The following is a 22,392-nucleotide window of genomic DNA, read 5'->3' on the forward strand; positions in this document are numbered from 1 at the left end:
GCTTATAGACTTAGGTTGATGCAATGCCCCTCAATGTAAGCTGCCGTGTTTATGAAAAATGTATGCTTTTCGTGCTTCTGGCTCAAAGTTCAATGAATTATTAATACGTGAGGCCTATTTTTAGGGAGTCACCCTCAATGAACCACATGGCCACTGGCGCATGCTTGCGAAAACTTTCTCATCATTGAAATAAATCAGAGCACATCACCAATTTAAACATTTTATTGTATCAAACACATTTTGATAACTGATCTATTCAAGTAAGCATGGAACAAATGGATTGAGTTTAAATACCATTTTTTACAAGACAAACACTACGGAATGCATAAATACATTGCAGGAAAAAAAAGAGAAATTTGTCATGGTTTTTTAAGGTCGGGGGGGCAATTCTGGGGCTGATACGTGCGTTGTACCATAAATGTGAAACGATTGTCACAATCTCCATATTATTGCAACTTCAATTAGGAGGAATTTAAAATGTTGTGGTTCCTAAGACTAAGAAATATCACCCTAGTATTTACTGTAAAATGGGTTGGTGTCATACAAAATTAAGCACAATAAAATCTATTGGTACCATGCAAGAAGGTGAGTTTTGAGATGAATTTACATCAACAAAAAAATAAATAAAAAATTACTAGCAAAGGAGACATGTGATGTAATGGAACAAGGGCCTGGCTTCTATCAATTAAATCTTCCAATTCATTTCATCCCCTGCACATTTACGTGCACATTTGGAGAAGACTCTCCGAACTACCACTAACAACACAGGCTAAAAAATGACAAAGTTACTCACCAACATATCAAGTTTATGGAATTACATTTGCGCATTTTTTCAGTATCGTGATCTCCAATGTAAAGCACTTGAAGCACTAAAACACAACCATTCAGTTGACCATAAGGATATCCCAGCCATGTATCATTGATATTAAATATATCATCAAATGGCTTCATGAAAAGTTGTTAAAAACGTAGTAGTAGTGGAAAAAAATGTGAATAGTGCGACAGTCGTTCTACAAGTGCACTGAATTGTCTTATGAATGAGAACAAAGAACATACTAGTATGTGGCCCTGAAGCTGGATATCGGATAAATGCTCAAACGTCTCAACGTTGAGAAGCACACCTTACTTCCTTGATACCAATTCCTTTTCAGTCAGGCTTTGGCGTCATCATTTAACACAATTATAGAAAAGTACGACTGCATCTATTCATCTATCTACGTCTGCCTGGTCCCTTTTTCATTACGTCTATCAGGTAGCATTTTCAGTTTTTTTTTGTTTTTTTTAGAGTGGATACCGTTAGACTTGTACGCCTGTTAAGAATATTCAAATGAAACTTAAACTAACGCTACTAGCGACTGTGTTGAAAGTGTTCCATTTCATGAGGTACAAAAGCGGTGTTATTGCTGGGATGAAACAATCGCAGACGTCATGGCACATAAGATGAGATTGTGTGTTAACACGTAAATGAAATGCTGACATGACAAGAGACGTGTAATATGTAAATTGGACAGTGAAATGAGTGTTTTAAATAGTGGGAAATTGGAATTATAGAAGCAAAACGTAAGGATCCCTTTGGAAACCGAATGGCTGCGTATGAATGTTGTTTTGTGGCTGGTAACCGAGGCCCTGAAGGACTGTCCACACAAAATCTTCTGTCATTGTGTGGAGCTGGCTGTGTAAAAGGAGCAGCATTTATGATGTACGCAACGAGTGCCTTAATTCATTCTTTTCATCTTCTTCGTTTTCAACATTTATTTTTCTGTCCCTGGGCTGCTGAGCTTCTTTGTCTTCTCGTCGGCTTGCTGACTGGTGCCGCATGTCGCCGCTTTTGTGTCTGCGAAATACAGTCACGCATGACAGTTAGTCTTGGAAATTTAAAAAAAAAACTGTTTTTTCTTGTTTATCCTGCGTACGGTGGTGTTTTGACTCGATCCCTGCTAGTGAGAAAAATTACGCACGTGAATTACAAAGTTACTAACATTACAATATTATCACTATATTGTGCAAATAATCCAAAACAAGAAGTCAGAATTGATGGTATATTTCAAATATGTTACTTTTTAGGAAAAAAATAAATATTTAGAAAAGAAAATCCCACATCGAATGTTGCCATTCTCTGTGTTACTTCCTCAGAGTTGAAACAAGTTAGCGATTAGCTCTGTAAACGTTCACAAGTTGGCAATGTCGACGAGACAAAACAGTCTTGCATTCAGACTACATTTTCCCACCACGAAAGGACCATGTGCGACAGCCCAGTGAATGTTAATTAAGTTTCCATAGGTATTGTTGCCATGGTGATGTCATGCACTTAAAAACCAATGCGGCAACACTTTCTAAGAGCTCTGTCTTCAGAGATCAGGACATATTGATTGACAAGTATAATGTAGTACTGGAGGTCAGGAAACAAATACTTTAGTGGACAAATTATTTTGTTTGCTCAAGTATTTTTTATTCAACCTTGAATTGGCTTTCATTACTTACGAGTCAGACCTACTTTTCGCACAACTCAATTAAATCTGGAGGTACTAGCACGATGGCCTCACAGAGGTAGTAGGTCCGACCTTCCAGTTTTGCCCATGCCTGTGTGAGTTTTCTACGGGTACCCCGGTTTCCTCCCACATTCCAAAAACATGCATGGTCGTCGGATTGAACACTTGAAAATTGTCCATCAGTGTGAGAGCGGATCATTGTTCGTCTTTGTGTGCCCTGCAATTGGCTGGCAACCAAATCAGGGTGTACCCCGCCTACTGGGATAGGCTCCAGCACCCCCCACCCCCCAGCGACCCTTGTGAGGAAAATAGTGGAACAGATAATGGAACTAGACCCTTTGGTATCATGTCTGCAACACGCATTTTGTAAAATAAGCGATAATGTACTGTAGCTCCGACGTAGTGTCGACTTTTGATTTGAATTTGAGCTTCATTTATTTGACGCAGCACTTTAAAGACCACCGGACGTGTTATATGGCAACTCTGGTTTGAACAATATTTGTGTTAAAAAAATAAATAAATTTAAAAAAAGCTTACAAACAAGAAAGGCCTACTGTACTGTTCGAGCCACAGCAGAGCTTTGAGAAAAATTTGTGCGAAACACACTTTGCATATTTATGTGATAAAAGAGCACCACCAGGGAAAACCTACTTGCCTACATAACATGGTGTTATTTTCCCCTCTTATTTACCTGTTTGTGCATTGTTGAGCTGCGATGAATGATCTGACGAAGCAACAGTGGAACAGTCGTCTTCTTCCTTAGAGAGGGGGCACTCCAATCCACCTAGGTCCGCCTCTGACAGAGTCTCCCTGGAGAACTCTGCTGCAAACGCAAAATAACGGGAGTCAAGATAATTGACCGATGATGGGTGGGCTCATTAGAAGCACATTATGTGCTCGATCAATGCTGCTTGACATTTACGTGTTACTGTATTTACTCACGCTGAGTTTATTTCCAAGGGCCCACATTAATGAAGGCACATGGCCATAATACACAGAACTGCTCCGTGCACAAACAAAATACAATCGATATGACGGCTTTCATATCACGATTCACAAGGCATGCTATATTATTGCATTATTGCGCCAACGATATATAACAAAACAGTAATCACAATTACAAAAAACATGCAATACTTACAATGCATATACATTGATAGTACACAAAGCAACTCATGCTAAGATAAGATAAGACAATATTTTGTCATTTCTTTGTGCCCAATAGCATGCCACCACCACACACCCTTACGATATTGAAGGTTGTAACAAAATCACAATATGACTCAGATAGCCTATCAATAGTATCGTCATACTGTATTCATATTATTTTTCTGATACAAATGATGAATGATTTCAATGCAGTATTCACAATATGATGTTAGCATGATATTTTACCAACAGTATTTCAATACATGACCCACGTTATGAATTATAATACTGTAGGTATACTATACAAGACATCACTAAAAACAAACACACACAATATATGTTGGTTCCAGAGATCCCGCTTTTGTGATGCATTAAGCCAAGGCAATTACTGGATGCATGTGCAGGGTATGTGCTGCACTCTACGACCATCTGGTGACCTGCTATTAAAGTGAATTACTGAGGCTGAGATGGAGCGCCAACGCGCGCTCTTTGTCACTAAAAGCAAGGACACAACGTCCAAATACGTAGCAGGAGATACCGACACAAATGAGTAAGCTCATCATTTATTTATGTTCATTCAAATTGACACTGTCAATAAAAAAAATTACACAACAAAAAAATATTAACTGGCCGAATAAATATTTTTAAATATTATAGAGCACGGATGAACAATTTAAATGCTGCAGGGGGCCACAATTTTTCACCCGTGCTACAGGGGGGGAGGGGGTCACGTAGGACTTCCTAACCAGATTCATGACTAAAATGTTATTTTAAATATGGACAAAATACATGAATACATGCAAAATATGTGTTATTCATTTTTGATAATATGTTTCTCAATATATGTATGAAAAAAAATAATCCACTATCCTAAAGGTGGGAACTCACTGTGTAGCAAAGGCTTGGGAATGTTAGTTTTTCTTATTGTATTTCATGTGTGCTTTCCTATTCTTTTTTTCCCCCGTTTAACATTTCATTGTGACTTTTTTTTTTTTACATCACAATTTGTGCGAATTGTTTCAGATTACTTTGAAAATGTGTCCAAACTTTAGCGCACTTCTGTTTTATCAATCTGTGTCATCATCGTCTGCGCTGTACATACCCTCCATTTGGCAGCGCAGCTTTTCAAAGGCTTCGGCGGTGGCCTCATCGTCCCGCGGGAGCTCTTCCCCCGGGGCCACCGAGTCGGGGCTGGGCCGGTCCGACAGACAACTCTCGGAGGAGCACTCGTCAGCGCCTCCTTGCTGTTGCCTGTATAGGTGATGCTCCACCAGAAACTGCAGCTCTGGGACCAGGCAAAGGATAAGGATCAAGGATAACACGGTGGGAAAAGGAGGCTGAGTGAATGTTGGCAGAATTTTAAAGGAGGGGGCCGTTGGGGAGAAGAGTGTCGGGAGACGAAGGCAACCAGGAGGAGGAGGAGAGGGGATTAATACACGGAGTTGGAGATGGAGACGTGATCAGACATCCAGCACGTTCAAAAAAATATTAAAAGCCATTTAAATGTATTTTAAAAAATGTATATATTTTCAACCTCCAGTCATGATTATGAGTGAGGGGGATGCTTGAAACTTGATACTATTACTCTTAATCACATCGAAGTGGGAACTAAAGTAGGCTGACTCTATCCTCGAAGGGCTGCCTAGCGGGAAAACTAAATTAAAAAAAAAAATAAAAAATCCCACCATCATTAATTTTCCACTTAATTAGGCTCTGTATAATCAGGGTGTTACAGAAATCCTCAAGTTAAGGGTAATACCTTTGAATATCTTTTAACACCTTCCCAGTATTTACTCAAACCAACGCAAGCTGTTCTAAAACTACACTAATATGAGCAACTACAAACTAAGGTGAATCACACGTTTTAATAAACTCATGAAGGTGCCTATACCGGTAAAATTCCATTTAATATCTTTTAATTGCTCGGTCGAGATCCATGTCCATGCTGTGCAGAAAGCAATAAGTACGTATGTATCACCATGGATACTACACCCACGCGCACAAAAACTTCACAATCCACTGTTGGCATAACTCACCTTTCATCGTAGGTGTTCCTTTTTGTCCTTTTCGCCGCTGTCGAGGGGAGTTCAACAAGGCAGCCTTGAAAATGAAAAATATATATTTAAAAAAAAAAATCTGACAATCAAAAAAAACCAAAAAAATATATATATCTTTTTTGTCGTTTATTTGATGACTGAAGGTACCTTGTACAGCTGGTTAGGCAGACGGTCTTCATCAATTTCTGCGGGAGGGACCCAAACATGATGAAATAAGAAACAAGAGGCATTCAAACATATATATATATATATATATGGATATAAAAAGTCTACACACCCTTCTTAAAAGTCAACAAATTGCTTTCATCAGCTCGTAACACATTTTTACATATGCGTGCATGCAATTTCAAATGTGTTTCTGCAAAATGTTTAAGCCAAGGTCAAATTTACCTGCCATAATTGCAAATGATATGTTTAGCGACAATACAACGCTGCGCATCACCAAGCTGGAAGTGGGGCCTTAGTCAAGGTGGAGGGAATTATGAACAGTTCCAAAGAGTGATGGGAAAAAGTCAGTGGGACAAAAAAATGGAATGAAAAACATTCAAGAAAAGCTGAAATGTACTTATGGTTGATCAGCGGCACTTCAAATGTTGGCAGGTGAGTTTGAATGTGATTGGGTAATTCGGAACACATCTCCATCCCTGCTTATAAGCGAGTGCGCTCTTTATCACAGTTATTTCCCCTTTTGAAAATATTTCCTCTCCCTTTTTCAATTATGTAATGGCAGAAAAAGTTTTCAATGATTTATCTGAGTCATCTTCATATAAACTTTGCATTTGAACAGGGAAGTGTAGAGTTTTGATTTCCATTTTAGTAGTACTAGTAATGCTTCCAATGGGGCTTGAAATATAGTTCATGGACTGTGGTGTGAAGCAAGTTGAAGATCCATATGACCACCAGGAGACAAAGAGGAGCTGTGGGCAATTTAGTCCACATGACCGTCACAAATATAAAAAGAAGTATTTGTTGACTGGTGCTGAAAGCGTAAAAATTGTGAGCGATACAGTAAAACGCACACACAGTGGAACTTTTTCTAGGACACCATCCTGTTGCTCGGCAACCTATACACCATCCCGGAGGCAGCGCGCCAGTGCGCATACATTGCTCCAACTTAAAAGCGAGCGCTGGTGGGTTTCTATATTCGTCACTTGTTTGAAGCGGCAAACGTACGCTCGGATCGTCACGGTTGAAACTGTTACGTTACGACTTGCAATTTCTGCTCGGCCTTATTTCTAGCGCATGCGGCGAGTTTGGAAAGGTTTATAGAGCGATTATAGAGCTGGTGAAAACTCAGTGGCAGTAAATGGAGGAGTCCTTCAAGGCAAATAGAGATTTATATTTCATAACACACTGTTTCTAATGGCTTTAACACATCTGTGTACATCAGGCAGAGAGTTTTTAAAATTATGCTTCAAGATTAACTGAAATGAATACAACAGTCTCAGCGTACACAAATGACATAGCACCAGTACAAAAGAATAAAAAAAATATATATATATTTAAATTTTGTGTATTTTGGGTCACTTGAGTCAAATTTGAATCAAGCAGTATGTGAGGTTTAAGTCCCGTTTTTGCAGGATGGTCATGTTGCAATTTCTTTAGACAGCAAAGTAGTTGAGACTGAATCAAATTCGACAATTCAAATGAGGATTTCATTTAAAAACTACCGAGGTAATTACTTTAATGTGTAAAAAAAAAAAAAATGGAGGAGATTGCAGAGAGAAAAATGAGACTGCTAACAATGAAATCTGAGCCCTCAAAGCATCGCGTGTCATCTACAGGAAGAGTGAGCAGCCGTGGCAGTAATAAGAGATGCGCAGATTACTAGTTGGGTTAAAAAACGTGAAATATGGCTTTGGTATTGATGTCTATTCTAATTGCCTTCTCTGTGTGTCTCCGAGCCCATCTGCGCCCACATGAAGCGGAGATAACGCCAGTAATAAAAGTTTTTTCTAGCGCGCTGGAGACTCCCAGCTGACTGACTGGTGGACACAAAGCCAGATGAGAACACAGACAAGCTTCTGTGTGGACGGATGCTCTACTTAGCAACCGAGTGGTGCTCCAACTCAACTCGCTTTTTTCCACCCCAAGAGCAAAAGCAGTAGCAAATCAGAGCACAAGTGGAAAAATGCTTCACATTTCTAGTATTTGTTCTTGGATTTTCTTGTCCAGTACTATTTTTCTAAGTTGTCTTTCCTTTGTTGCATTCACCTTTGAAATACACCACAAAAATATTTTTGGGGTAAATATTCGATTACCACAATCTAAAGTAGTCATCTTACAGCTTGGATGCCAGTGTGAAGTTACTGTGCCCTCTAAAGAATTCAGTGCACAGCCATTAATGTCGAAACTACGAGAAACAAAAGTGAATACACCCAATGTGAAAATTTGGTGCGCCTGCCAATATTTTCCAGCTCTGCCTTAACAGCATTGCCCCCACCCTGAAACTCTGTAATTGTCCGACTCCCTTAGCCTTGCCCCAGGCCATCTTCATGCATAACAACAATTGACGAGGTCAAGCGTCATTTAGACAAATATAAAGCCACGTTTATTAGGAGACTGCCAAGTGCGGCATTACCTAAACTTGCAAAACCAAACAAAATTGTTTTTAAAAAAAGTGGAAAGTTCTTGTAACACCGGTGCGTCAGTCGCCTGACACCGGGGAGGGAAAGTGGCTGATTTGGGCGTACTCACTTTTGTTGCCAGTGATAGAGATATTAAAGTCAGTGTGGTGAGATATTTTGACAGGGCAGTAATTTTACACTGTTATAGAAGATGGACACTGATTACTTAGTAAAGTGTGCTTTTCAATGAGAAAAGAAATTTCCTAAATATTTAAGAGGTGTACTCATTTTTGTGAGACAGGATATTGAAGAAAAACATTTCCTCCCCCACATCAGTTTCCATCTTGAAAAGCCATTTTGAAAATACTGAATATGGTTCTATGCCCAATAATACATGAAAGGAGGGAAGTGAAACTTATTTTAAGCTTCATGTTGCATCATTGATCTCGCTAACGTGTCAGTGTCATGGGGATAAGAACCGACTACCATCTTGACACAGATTCGCCATTCTCATTTCGGTTAAATGCAACTTGTGTGTACATCTGCGACCTCTGATGGGTGTTTTTGGGAGGGGGACTGGGCAGAGGGGAGGGGGAAGGTTCACGGGGCGTGCATGAGGCAGGCTAATAAATAATGCAAGGATTCTGTGTGATTTAGGGCACGCCAGAACAGCTCGTCTCCACCTCATCGTGGTATCAGTTCATCTCCCATCCCCCAACAGCATCCTCCGCCTGCCCTAGTCTGGATCAATGCATCTGTTCCAGCTTGTGACCAATGTTCCACGTTGTATTTCAATCTGCTGTCTGTGTCTTGTGATTTCATTGGGAGAAAGCACCTAAAATAAAGATCATGCTGCGCAGTGTTTTTCTTAGCAAACAATACGATATGAAGTGTTTAAAATGAAAGGGATTGTACATTTATATGTACTGGTGGATCAGTGAAGTCTTGTTAGCAGCTTTAACACTATATAACACTATATACTACTATATATATATATATATGGGTGATATAGTCTTCAAATAAAATAATAATTTTTTTTTTTTTTTAAATAAGTCATGGAGATTATTTTTGAGTACTTAAACTCAATTCTTGACAAATTAACATTTTAAACTTACAAAAATTTCATAATATGAGTAACACAACACCCCTTCCAGTTCTTTCATGGTATTTTTTTCATGTTGAGTTGGACAGGTGAGGCAAGGGGACCTTCGCAAAATACCGCGAGTGCCCTATCTATCTCCACTCTTTTTGAGCCTCATTGTGAGTCTAAGAAGTGCGCCGTGCGGGGATGTGTTTCAAACGACGGATGTTGCAAAAAAAAAAAAAAGAACATTTCGTTTGGATAAATGAACAGACAGACATAAAGATCACTTACTGAGCCAACCCTAATTGTCGCGCTTGGATATTGTTTTCTCAGAAGACCGCCTCTGATAAAGAGCTTTTACTTATGTAAAATCGTACACTCAGCTATGACACATACTACCGCAACTGTATTGGATGAGTCAACCTTTTGAGAAAAAGATATAAAGTATAAGCTTGTTCTCAGAAGAATTTACTCGGATTTAACATGAAAAGTATGACATTGTTGTTGGAAAACAGCCTTTTTTATTCACTGATAGGCGAATGATTCATTAGCTTCATAATATGGCCTAATCTTCTCCTTTTCTCATTTTCATTTAAATTCATTAATCCAAAACATTATAGCACCGTCTATTCAACTCTACCGCTTGTTTTTATTCCAGGACCATGTTACACGCACACAAACACAGGTGGTGCAACAACAGAGGCAGCGACGAGCAAGTCAGGGCTGACTCGTGCACAAGGGAACCCTCCAGAGGAGCGCTGTTGTGTTTGATCCGCGTATTCCCTCGAGAGAAGGCCTGCATGTTTTTGCTGCTCTGAAGCTGAAGATCCAAGACAAAATAAGATGCGGAATTGTGTGTGAAGTTGAACAAAACGTGCACCCAGCGTGCCTTCCTTATCGTCGTAAGACTCACATTTGGAGTAAGAAGGGAACATTTATGAAGCAACAAACTGTTTTTAAAAAGATTTACAGTTTTTTAACTGGAGAGATCTAGTGTATGTTTGTTTAGTGTTATTACCTGGTGACGACTGGTCGCTGGATGCCACTAAAGTTGCAGGTGTAGGCCGACGTCTCCTAATCTGAAAGAGTAGAAGAAAGTTATTTAAAATTTGGTGCAAAGTTAGCGAGGGATGGGGATCAGGCCCAGTAAATAATTCACACCGCCACCATTTTTTTAAAGCGTACAACTATGATCCTATAATTCAAAATCATCATACAACAGCACCCCAATAAATAATAAATTACAGATAATTACTTTTGAAAAAAATGTGCCGGAAATGCACATCTACTGTACATACGTCAACGACTCTCCGTAACTTACGCTAACAAGCCGGGCTAAATTTAGATTCTCCCTGGCATACAGTTAATAATAATAATAATAATAATAATAATAATAGTACAGTTAATACCGCTATTTTGGTCAAATGCTCATTCTAGTGTAATTTCACTGGTGACCACTAGGCGGCGGCACACGTGTTTTAATCAAAAAGCAGTATATTTAAGTGAAGAATAATGGAACATTAAAGAATGTATTTCAGCACTACCTAGTTTTTGTTGAACATAATTGAATGTCATCTCTTGTAATCTTGCTCTTTATGCTTACAGAAATTGACGGTTTTGTGTTTAAATTTATGATGTAAATCTTTGCACATGTTGAGAGACGATAAGAAGAAAAAAAAAGAATTTATTTACAGTAAACACGCTGCGGGATTACTCTCTGTCTCACTTAACATATTATATGTGCTTAGATGTGGTTTTATTATTTTAAGTATGTTTAAACACCTTGCGATCAGCTGGCAACCAGTTTGGGCCGAAGACAGATGGGATAGGCTACAGCAGTCCCGCGACTCTCATGAGAAGAAGTGAATCGGATGATGGATGGATGTTTAAAGACCTTTAAAAAAATTATTGCTGCAAAAACATGCCCAGAGAGTATTTAAATAGGCTATTTTTATATTGAAGATGTTACTAATTGCGCGTTTCTAAACCAGCTCACATCATTTTACAGCCACCATGAACCATGTGACCCACTTTAAAGATGCCCGAGTCGCATTTGTTGAATGAGCCGTGACATTAGCGTAGATCCCACTTATCCTGCTTCCAGAAAACCACGGCATTTAGTTCCAAATTGTTGACAGGCTGACACGATGGAATTTGCTTGCTTGATTATTGCTCCCAAAACACATAATGGGCAAGTAGAATTATCATGCTTACCACGGAGTTGCCATGGAAGGAATAATGTGCATAAATACAGTGAAGCGAGCACTACGACAGCAGCACGGCTGAAGAGGCTTCATTAGCATTGAAGCCGTATCAGCGGAGTACAGGAAGGCCGTGTGAATAAGAGTGTGTGCTCTGTGCCTTTTCTGTAGTCAGAGATGCGCGCCTGCTCCGGCTGTATTTGGATGCTGCCAACCTCACATCCTGATTGCATATTGACCCATTCAGCACTTTGCTCTCATGCTTCTGTTTTTATTCATGACGACAAAAAAAAAACAAAAAAACAACTCACGTTATAGTAGTTGCTATATGCAGGAAATATGTGCTTTTTAAATAAGTCTACAACAGAGGTTCTTGATTTTGTTTGACATCAAGTACGATCACTAAAAAACACTTAGCTCTCCAAGTACTACTATAACGACCAACTAAAACCGTGGATCGTAATAAGCAAATATGTTTCTCAAAAATGAGGCAGAGGTGTAATTACAAAAAGGTATATTGCATATTAAGTGTGTAAGCCACTGTTTGAACATAACACTGTGACTAATTGTAGTGGTGCCTTAAGATATAAGTTTATTTCATTTTGTGACCGCACTCGTAAATCACAGTTTGCAACACCCAGTGATGACATAAATAGAATTGAAAATTTAATGGCCATTGTGCTGCTGCCCACCTTGGTCACTGGAGGGCAGTAAAAAACAGGCAGACGGATATAGCATTCATAGACGTCTCTGTACAGTATAGATCAGGCATCACCAAATGGCGGACCGCGGTCCGGATTGTTCGGACCGGACCCATGGCCAATCTATGATGAATTTTTTTTCAGGGCGCATTCGCAAACGTTGGCGCTGCAATTCTAGTTAATATGGAAAAGGCGTCACTGATTTGAGCCAATCAAATCTTTTGATTACGATCCACTGCCAATTGCGCAGCAGACCGGCAGAGAGTTCGACTGACAGTATGCCTTGCTAAAAAGTTAGCAAGGTCGATGCGTGTTGTTTTAAATGAATGGACGGAGAAATTTAGTTTTGTTCTGGCTGCAGCCGATTCAAAACAAGTGTGCATCATATGCTCCGAAACTGTCGCAACATTGCGAAGCGCCACTACGAAACAAAGCACCGCCCTTTTGTGCAAAGTTATCCGCTGACGTTTGAGGTGAGAGCACGCAAAAACATCGAACTTCGAGTGCAGTACAACAGATTTTTACATTTTCGTTTACATCCCAGCGGCATGCAAACGAATATTCAGTAAAAGTATCATGGATTTTGGGGAAACATAAAAAACGTTCAAGTGATGGTGAAGTTGTGAAGGAGTGCTTAAATGTGGTTGCACAAACATTATTTGAAGGTAAACACAAAGCCCAGATGTGTGAAATAATCTACCAAATCCCAATGGCCCTGACTTTGTTCCAACCCAGATTTAAATCACTGGCAGGGCAGTCACAAACTAATTTTTCTCATTAAGAGAAGTTAAAAAAATATTCAAAAGAAAAGGTGGTGTCAAAGCTCATTTTGAACTAGTTTTTCATGAGGACAGCCATTTTTATTGATTGTGTATTGAACATGTTGACCTGTTTTACTTGGATAATTAGGCTTTCCGTTTTTTTTAGGCTGATAACTCTTTGATTTAAAAAAAAAAAAAAAAAAGGTAAAAGATGTTAACTCAATGCTTAGCACTTGATATAGTTCTACAGGAGATATTTTACTGTTTTTTCTGGAAGTGGCACCCTTAAATTCCTGGAGCCACATTTCTTGAATGTGAAATAAACGCTTTATATTTGTTTGACTGGCAAAGGTGTTTTTATGGGAACATTGCTACATATTTAGTATATAAGTGCGCTCTGTTGAAAATGACTAAATATTGAAACTATATAAAAATGTGAACATAGGCTCGACATTTCGGGAAGTTGGACTTTGGTTCTGACTGTCATGATCCGCGTCGGGCATGACAGGGGTTTTTGTCATTGTTTTCGTCTGCATGTGCTTTTGTTATTGTTTTTGTCACTTTCCTACCATGTGCACTTTTGTTTATGTTTGTCAGCTGAGTAGGGCGTTTCCCCCCAGCACTCTGTCTCACCAGCCACGCACCTGTTCCCCGTTATCATCAACACACCTGATTCCCATCTGCTCCCCTATTGACTGGACTATTTAAACACCTCACTCCGACAACCCATGTTCGGAACATTACTCCTGCTGCTTCATTTGGACTGTCACGACCGCTCCCTGATCTCGTTCACGCTCATGTTCTCGCTTCGCTCCCGCTCTTGCTCCCGCTCTTGTCCCTAGTTTTTGTCACTGTCTTCGTTCCTCGGTTTTTGTTCTGTTTAGTCAAGTTTAGTTCGTCATAGTCATTTTGCACCCTGCCACGTTTGTTTGTCCACGCCATGTTATTTGTCCTCATTGATTAATTTAATAAATTCCCTTTAGTTTACCCTTTTCCCTGCTTCCTCGCACCTCTGGGTCCACCTCCTCCTCGCCCACCGGCGAGCAAACCTGACACTGACCTTTTAATTGGAAGAAATTTTCGTCGTGGACCTCTGTGACTTTTAATTGACTACCTCTGGTATAGATGAAGAAAGAATATTCGGCTGAGTACAGTTATATTGAATGCCTAACTGAGTTGCTGCACCGTTTGGGTTTAAATATCAGTTGCTTAAACAATTAAACCGTGCATGTGATTTCCATTAAGTATCAGCATCAGCATTAGGCGAAAAAAAAAACGAGAGGCTTAAAATAAATATATTTGAAATGCCAGAAACAAAAGCGATTGTGACCAATTGTGATTTTAGCAAAGCAAGGTCATCAACGACGACAAAACTATTTTTAACCCTTGCATCTGGTTCAATTAAGCACAAAGTGACAATTGGCTCTGGCCTCTCCCAAAGCGGATTGCAGGTGTACTTTATCAAGTTTTGGGATGAGTTAAATCAAGCATATCACAACATTTATACAGTTGCTCGCTTCCCCAAAAACACAAGAGCGATCGATTGTTTTCTTCATAAGTCTCCACCATTACCAATTCCGAATTCATTAACCTGAGAGCTTGCAGTGTTGAACACTTTCATTTATCGATTGCTAACGATGCACTTAATCTCCTAAGAGTGAGTAAAGAGGCAATTTAGCACCTGCTATTTGGAATCCAAGAAAATCAGGTACCAAGAGTTTTGTCATGGCTGAAAACAAAGCCCCAGTGGGCAGTACCAACAACTACATGTTAATAATGTACAATTTAAAATGAAACAGAAAAGTGAATGAATGATTAAGGTTCGCAAATTACAGTTCAGTGTGGAGATGTCAAAGGCTTCTTATGTGATCAGTCAAAGGTTTTGTACAAACATAAAACAGCAGAAAGGGCACACATCATTTTGCTGACAGGCAAAGTCGCTATTAGTGGCTCAAAGTGAGCCTGACATTCAAGGGGAAAATACTGCACTCTTCGGCATCTTCTGTGACTTCAATTTCACTGATGGACAACTCAAACTGAATAGGCTGTCTCATTGCCTGCGGTGCTTCCCATTGTTTGACAGAGAGACAATTTTGGCCTGAAGCACACTATTGTGCCAACTCTGTAAAGTGGTTAGTCCAAGCTGATGGATAGACAGACAGTGACTGACAGTATAGATTTGTTTTAATACAAAAAAATTTGGACATAGGAGGTTCCCGCCCGACCGCCACGATATGCATTGATTGCATCAATTGTGATCTCTCTGCACTGCACTATGGTTGAAAACACAAGCCCACACAGTGAGTGACTCACTCATCCACATACACAGATAACACACAAAAAAAGTCTACAAAGCTACACAGAGCAGCAGGCTTGGACTCACATCTGCAAAAAGGAAACGGATGAATGGATTCACAAGAGCAGTCATTTCGTGCCTTTGAATTTTCTTGGAAAATATGCTTCCGTGAGGGAATTTATCTGCATTACATTATTAAGCTCAAGGACAAAGATGCTGGAATGTGAAAGAGGAGCGGGGGAGCACTCTTTCTTTCTGGGAGCGCCCTAATAAAATAACACATGGAAACATATCATCATCGTCTGTGCTGATTTGGCTAATTAAGTTGACCCTCATCTAAATGATAATGAGCTTTCAGATGTGATGAGCTTCATCAATCTGGTGGAACAAGTTCAACAAGATTTGAAAACTCAGATATCGCAGACTATCTTTAATTAGCATGACATATCGTCTGATGTGCTATAATTACAATCTTGATAGGAGAAAAAAACTGTATAGCAAGATTCTGAAGTAAAAGAATGAACCTTGTGAGTAATTTCCACGTTTTGATTCTCCTTTTCATATTAAACATAAACTGTGCACATATCAATGGCAATGAACGTCGCAAGCAGGTTGAACATGCTGGACAAGCAAGAGCTAATTCAGCTTTAAAACAACCACATTCTCGAGTTTAATGTTAACATATAATGGAAAATGCCACAGACAGGCGTACAAATTGCATCTATGCGGCGGTACGTTTCAAGCCTTTCAAAGGATATTTGAATAAACAGTGGAGCAACAAATGTAGACAGAAAATATAACAATCCTAAATACAATATTAACTAACACATATTATTTATGTTCTGCACAAAACGATTATTACTGCAGCTTACTGAGTCAAATCCAGTAGTTGTGAAATTCTTCTTCGTTTGCGTCTGCAGGTCCGTTATTAAAACGGCGCCCTGGGGCGAAGTCGTGCACAGTTAGAATCCAAAAATTGTTCAATCTTTTTTTTTTCCATTGTGTTAGTACAAGATGTTTTTAGAGCACAATATTATAAAGTCCCATTTTTCCTTATTAAAGAGGGGATTGCAGGAACGTAACAAATTCAACTTTTTTTTTTTTACAGACTTCGAAGCCACAACATACAGTCCGGTATCGTTGTGCTTCCGGTGCATTTTCTTTTTTATAATGTAAGCCATTTCTTATCGAGAGTATGTTGTAAATTATAAATGAAATAATGTTAAACTGTTTTGGGATCACTTTACAATGAATTAAGGGTTTAAATGACTAATTAATACAATCATAAACAGTTTTAGGACAATTAATAACATTTTTGCTACTTTTTTCAGGCTTCATGACAAGTGAAATCTCATTGGGAGATAATTTGCCGGCTCATTTGCATTCATTTTTTCATTTTTTCATGTTACAAAACGTGCCCAAATCATTAAAACACGAAATCCAGGCCTCTATCAGTGCGGTCAGGCACTTCAAACCTTAAGGTTGTGTTAAGTGCGATACACTTGTGTGTGTGCGTGTATTTGCGTGAGTGTGTGTCCGTGTGTGCGTGGTGTTGTTATGGTGAGTGTCACACACCTTCCTCAGGGAGGCTGCTTTCATTGACATGCGCCTCGCCACATAAGCTGATTCACCAGCAGAGAGGTGTCAGCTTGCAAGGGGCAGTGAGCCGTGGTACGGACGCACACACACACACACACACACCCCCACCCCCACACACGCACACACACACGCCCACATACACGCAGACATTTATTGTGTCTTTTATGAATTAATCTTTCCATATTACAGACTCAACAGCACAAGGTACAACGCAAGTTTATGGTCGCCCACGTCGGTTTTCATGAAATGGTGAATCCTTGAAAAATAGCACTCAACAGCTGTACTTCTTAAAAAAACATGTTGTGATAATATAATTCAATGTAAATGTAATGTAAAGAACTAAACAATATATGCAGCATGATTTCATGGGTCATTGCCTCATGGTCACTGCATAAAAACAGAAAGAGTTTCACAACTAAACGACTCTGTCAGCTGCAGCAATATAAGTCATTTGTCTGTCTATGTGTGTTGCTGCAGCGGTTGTGTTCAAATGTCCATTACTTAAACGTGTGCTAGCATCAAGCATGTTTTGTGTATTGAATAAATACACAAACGTACTTTTTCTTGTGTTATGTTTAAACATCAAATGGATATGGCAATAAAACTCTGGCCACTTTTTTTTTAACAACTGCTCACTCACTGCTGCTTGATGTGATGTTTGCTGTCACCATTTTAGTGACTTAGTTTTGCCCACAGCACTGGACAATAAAATGGTCAAGTGACAGCTCGGATCTAAAAAAAAAAAAAAAAAAAACTCCAAAGTTGGGTCACCTACAAGTCAAGGTTCATACTGTATTGAACTAAAATCACCAGAATTCATAAACAGAATCAAAATAAGTACACGGAAGGCTTTGTCACAAATGAAGCAGAAGTGCACACATGTGCCTATCATAAAATCGCCCAAGCTTTTGATGCCATGCTATTCTTGATAACCAGAACACTAAAGCTTTAAGCAAAAAAATAAAATAAATAAATAATCCCTCGTACCTGAATAAAACCATTAAACAGTCACACTCATACAGCCTTTTTTTGTGAATGCTACATATTAAAAAAATGTCCTATGTAACCATAACATATTTGACACTGTGGGATAAAATGCAACTCAATTTTCAAAAAAACAGGCTAAAGAAGAGGATACACGCAGTTGGAGTGTGACTAAAATATGCTCAAGCGTAATGAGTCATGTGCTATTTGTAATAATTGCCAAAGTAATAAAGGCCCAGAAGTATCAGATTGTACAAACACCAGCATAAAAAGCAATGTTCCAACACGAAGCTCACACTTTTAAAGCAGCTTTATGCCCATTTTGTTGACACACACCCAGTTATTACGCATTCATAAGTCCTAGCTGGTGTATTTTAATAAGTCAGATGCTTACCGGGGTAAAAAGAAGAATAACAGCACTGAAAAAAAAAACCTCAGGCAAAATCAAAATACACAAAATGTGCAGGTGTCTTCAATAGGAAGCAAATTAATAGTACTGTTTTTACCATTTTCAGAAAATTAAATGTTGGACATTTTTGTGAAACATTGTTCCACTTTGGGGCATTTTTTCTCAAATTTTGTCTCTAAACTACACAACTTCAATCTTAATGAAAATATAAAACTTCTCCGAAATAAATGACAGTTTCCCCAGAAATGTACATAAATGGACAATATATCACTTTTTCACAAAAAAATCTAAGCAAATCTTTTACAAATTTTGGTGGTTTCTCGAAAATATGACTTCTCTATAAAAAGAATATCCCCAAAAGCCTTGAAACAATATGACTTCATCCTCGTAAGATTAAGATATTTTTCCAGAAAATAATATATACTACTTTTTTTCTCAAAAATATGCTTTCCTCAAAAATATACAATTTTTAAAAACACAAAAACAAAAATCAATACTACTTTTTTCTCAAAAGTATCCCTTTCTCAAAAAACATATAAAAATATTTTTTTTCAAAGAATAAGACTATTCATAAACTATTACTATCATTATTAATTATACATCATTTCAATTTTTCCTGAAAATATACAATTTAATTTTTTAATTAAAATAATTTTTTTTAAAAACTTGACATGACATTATTCACCTTAAATTGTTAATTTTTCCCAACTAAATATGACTTTGTTCTTGAAAATAAATTTAAAACAATTACTTTATTTTTCCAACTTTGTAGAGGAATAAATTGATTCATTTGCGATTTCCTCAACTGTATGTACATTTTCTTTCCTGAAAAACACACTACTTTTCAGACAAAATTTTTAACTTTTTTTCAGCAAATAAAATGTACTTTTTCAACTCAAGCAAGTATATGTTTTCCTTAATATATGCATTAAAAATATTATTTTCATTCCATAATAATATTATAAATTTAACCTCATTGTGTAAGCATTTTTTTCCCCAAAATACTCCTTCATGGTACACTGCACACTAATCTGCAAACCTCTAAAATGCCCCCCTCGTGTCTCCATGAGAGCCTGAGTCATGCTGGACGTAAATGGGAAAGACGCACGTCAGAAGCAGCGAATGAGAGAGACGTTCATAAATCTCGGCTATTTATACACAAGATTCATTCAATATGAATGGGCCGACTTGTTCAAAGAAGATTCATCATATGAAGAGAACAAGGATATACGCATCTACTGTATTCACTGCGCTCACGAGCGGCTCTTAACATGCACCCGTTGTGAGCCGTCTTCCATTGAAACGACTTTTTGAAATACATTACAGAAAAGGAACTTTCGGACATTCCTGGAAGCTGAGGTGTCTCATTTCAAGCCCGCGTGTGTGTTTGTTTGTTTTCATGTGTGTGTGCATGTGTATGTGTGTGACGAGTGGTGGAAGACACTCCATTCTACTCACACCAGTGGTGGACGTGTAGACAGTTCATTGGCTGCATGGGGGAGTCATAAAAAGGCAGCAATGTGTTTTTTTGGGGCTCACAATGATCACTGAAATATTTGAAAAATAATGTGGAAATAAAATGTGAAAAATAAAGTGTTTGCTGGGAAAAAAAAAAAGTTCAACTACTCTATTTATCTATTTGTTTCTTTGGTACACCAACAAGGTTTATGCATAGCTAACGAGAATGTTGGAATATCCAAATGAAAATTTGGGAGGATTTTGACAAAACAAAGCAAAATTATCGTCCTTGCCGTTTCCTCTCAGGAGGGTTAAAGGCATGCAGATGCCTATCCCAGCTGTCTATGGGCAGTAGGCGGGGTACGCCCTGAACTGGTTGCCAGCCAATCGCAAGGCACACAGACTAACAAGCACGCAAGCTCACAATCACACCTAGGGAAAATTTAGAGCAACCAATCAACGTGGGAAGAATGTGGGAGGAAACCGGCGTACCCACAGAAAACCCACACAGGCATGGGGAGAACATGCAAACTCCACAAAGGAAGAGTGGAGCCCAGGATCAAACCCAGCACCTCTATAAAGAGAGGCTGTCATGCTAACCAGTCGCCTACTGTGCCGCCCCAAAATATTAATTTAATAAAAAAAATACAGCCATAACGGCCGCCATATTGCGAAAATACACGCCGTTTCAAAGAGATGGCGGAAGCGTCGTACATACAGGCTGATAGACTGCGCATTATCGCATCCTCACCCAGCATCTTTCCTTGTTGTATCTCGCCAGTCCTGTCCACAATTTTAAACAAACAGCATTAATAAACTTATTCAAATGTGAAGTTAAGTTTGTCAGAGTCGAGTCGGATAAGCGGATACGAAACAACTTTGTTCAGAAACTGAGCGGAGCGCACCTAGCCACCCGAAAAGCAGAGCTCGTTTAGAATAAAAACGACGAAACATTGGCAAATAAAATGTAAAGAAAAAAAAAACATCCAGTGTTGCATTTTATCCAAAGGTCCTTGTTGATGTAGGTTTAAAAGTTCATTCATCTCCAGGATTGTACCTTTCGCTTAAAATACTTGTTCTAGTTAAGGTAAGCCAATTTTAGGATAAAAATTCAAACTTTAACGTAGTTATTAGCGAATGTTCCACCGTAATTCTTTGCTGCCGGACTTGTAGCTCATGTTCCTCTCACAGCCGGACTTTGATTTTTTTCTGAAAAATGAAACAACTTTAAAAAAAAAAAAAAAAAAAAAAGCTTACGCACAACTTTTTTTTTTCAAACTATACAAAAAATAACAACATTTTTCTCTGATGGCAAACTATTTGCTTTTGTATGAAGAATACTTTTTTCTCCCCCACATCAAATGTACATTTTGCTTTTCTAATTTTTTTTCCTGGAAATATAAGTTTGTCATTTCTCTGGTGTTACCTGTTCCGCTGCCTCCGGGTCCAGGTGGGTGTCCAGTAGTGGCACGGTGAACTGTATCTTCCTGGGGCTCCCGGTTTCCATGGCGGCTGTGCTCGAGTAGTTGTGTGTGTGTGTGTGCGTGTGCGTGTGCGTGAGTGTCTGTGACTGTCAGCAGTCCTTGAAGAGCGCAAGGAGGAAAGAAGGAGGACTCCACCGAGTGAGGCAGCCGGGAAACAAAGTGAAGACAGAGAAGGAAAATAAATGAAAAAAAAATAAAAACCAATACTGGTGTCACGGTTTCCTGACGTTTCCACAAAAAGTACACTTGTCCGTCATTCACTAGCTTCTCGGCATCCTTTTGGATATTCCCAATGTGACCTCTTTCCCAGCACCTGCCTTTCCTGCCTTGCCTGCTCTCTGGATCCCAATGCTGAGATGCCAAGGGCACTCCGGGCTAGAAGTGCCTCTCCTTCGCTCGCATTGGCTGAGCTGGAGGCAAGACCCGCCCTTTTTAGACACCTCCTACCGTGTGTATTGGCGCGCTCGGAACGCTGCGGCAGGGAGAGCGAGCAAGACTAAGTGAGTCTCTCTCTCTTGAATGTGTAAGAGGGAGCCATCATCCTCTTCATCCCACCCTGACGAACTGTCCTAGATGTACAGCAAATGCCCCCCACAAAGATTGTTGTAGTACATTTAATTGCACCACAGAGTTATGATGATTAAAAAAAATAAGAATAATGCTGCTTTTTTTTGTTCTTCTTTTAAATTGTGTACTACTCATAACTGATCATGATTATGAGTTATGTATTTTTGGAGGGAAATTAAGCCGCATTTGAGCCTTGAGATAGAAGTTTAATTTGTTTAACAACAATGCTTGTACTTGAGTGCGGATGTTAGTTTGTCTTTGTGTGCGATTAGCTGGCAACCAGGGTGTACTACTGTCTGAAGACAGCTGTTATAAGATCCTAAACCCCCGCAAAGTTCGTGAGGAGAAACAGATCGGATGATGGATGAATGGCCATAATAAAGACAACTGATGTATGCAATGTTGTCTGAATGACAAAAATATAATCAAGCAAAAAAAATTAACTAAAAAAATAAATAAAAATTGTTTGAAGTATTTTGTTCCTGCTCGCCCGAGGCAGATCTTTTTTAATCAATTTAGTTTGCAAAGTGATTTTCCATGACACCCAAACATCCACACTATAAAAACAAGAAAAAACATTGTGTGA

General features: G+C 38.9%; 1 protein-coding gene across 2 annotated transcripts; it reads right to left on the bottom strand.

Annotated features, from left to right (window-relative positions):
* Positions 1-206: 206 nt before the first annotated feature.
* LOC148327588 (protein phosphatase 1 regulatory subunit 1A-like) lies at positions 207-21,597 on the bottom strand. 2 transcript variants are annotated; one of them, XM_088309963.1, is made up of 7 exons: positions 21,182-21,597; positions 10,365-10,425; positions 5,843-5,880; positions 5,675-5,738; positions 4,741-4,923; positions 3,181-3,309; positions 207-1,834 (listed from the first exon to the last, which is right to left on the bottom strand). In XM_088309963.1, exons 1-7 carry the CDS (start codon positions 21,260-21,262, stop codon positions 1,752-1,754), a joined length of 639 nt encoding a protein of 212 aa, XP_088166089.1. In that variant the 5' UTR covers positions 21,263-21,597; the 3' UTR covers positions 207-1,751. The 2 variants fall into 2 exon arrangements, with proteins under 2 accessions (XP_088166089.1, XP_088166088.1); XM_088309962.1 differs by having other exon boundaries at positions 3,181-3,312.
* Positions 21,598-22,392: the final 795 nt, after the last annotated feature.

This window comes from Idiotropiscis lumnitzeri, chromosome 11 (genome assembly GCF_059441095.1).
Source record: "Idiotropiscis lumnitzeri isolate Australia: NSW breed Sydney's pygmy pipehorse chromosome 11, RoL_Ilum_1.0, whole genome shotgun sequence".
NCBI lineage: Eukaryota > Metazoa > Chordata > Actinopteri > Syngnathiformes > Syngnathidae > Idiotropiscis > Idiotropiscis lumnitzeri.

Coding starts and splice junctions, on each gene's coding strand:
- LOC148327588 (XM_088309962.1), bottom strand. CDS start 21,262: ATGGAAACCGGGAGCCCCAGGAAGATACAGTTCACCGTGCCACTACTG. Junction 5,739..5,842: donor TGCCTAACCAGCTGTACAAG/GTACCTTCAGTC, acceptor TTCATTTTCAAG/GCTGCCTTGTTGAACTCCCC. Junction 4,924..5,674: donor AGGAACACCTACGATGAAAG/GTGAGTTATGCC, acceptor GCCTGGTCCCAG/AGCTGCAGTTTCTGGTGGAG.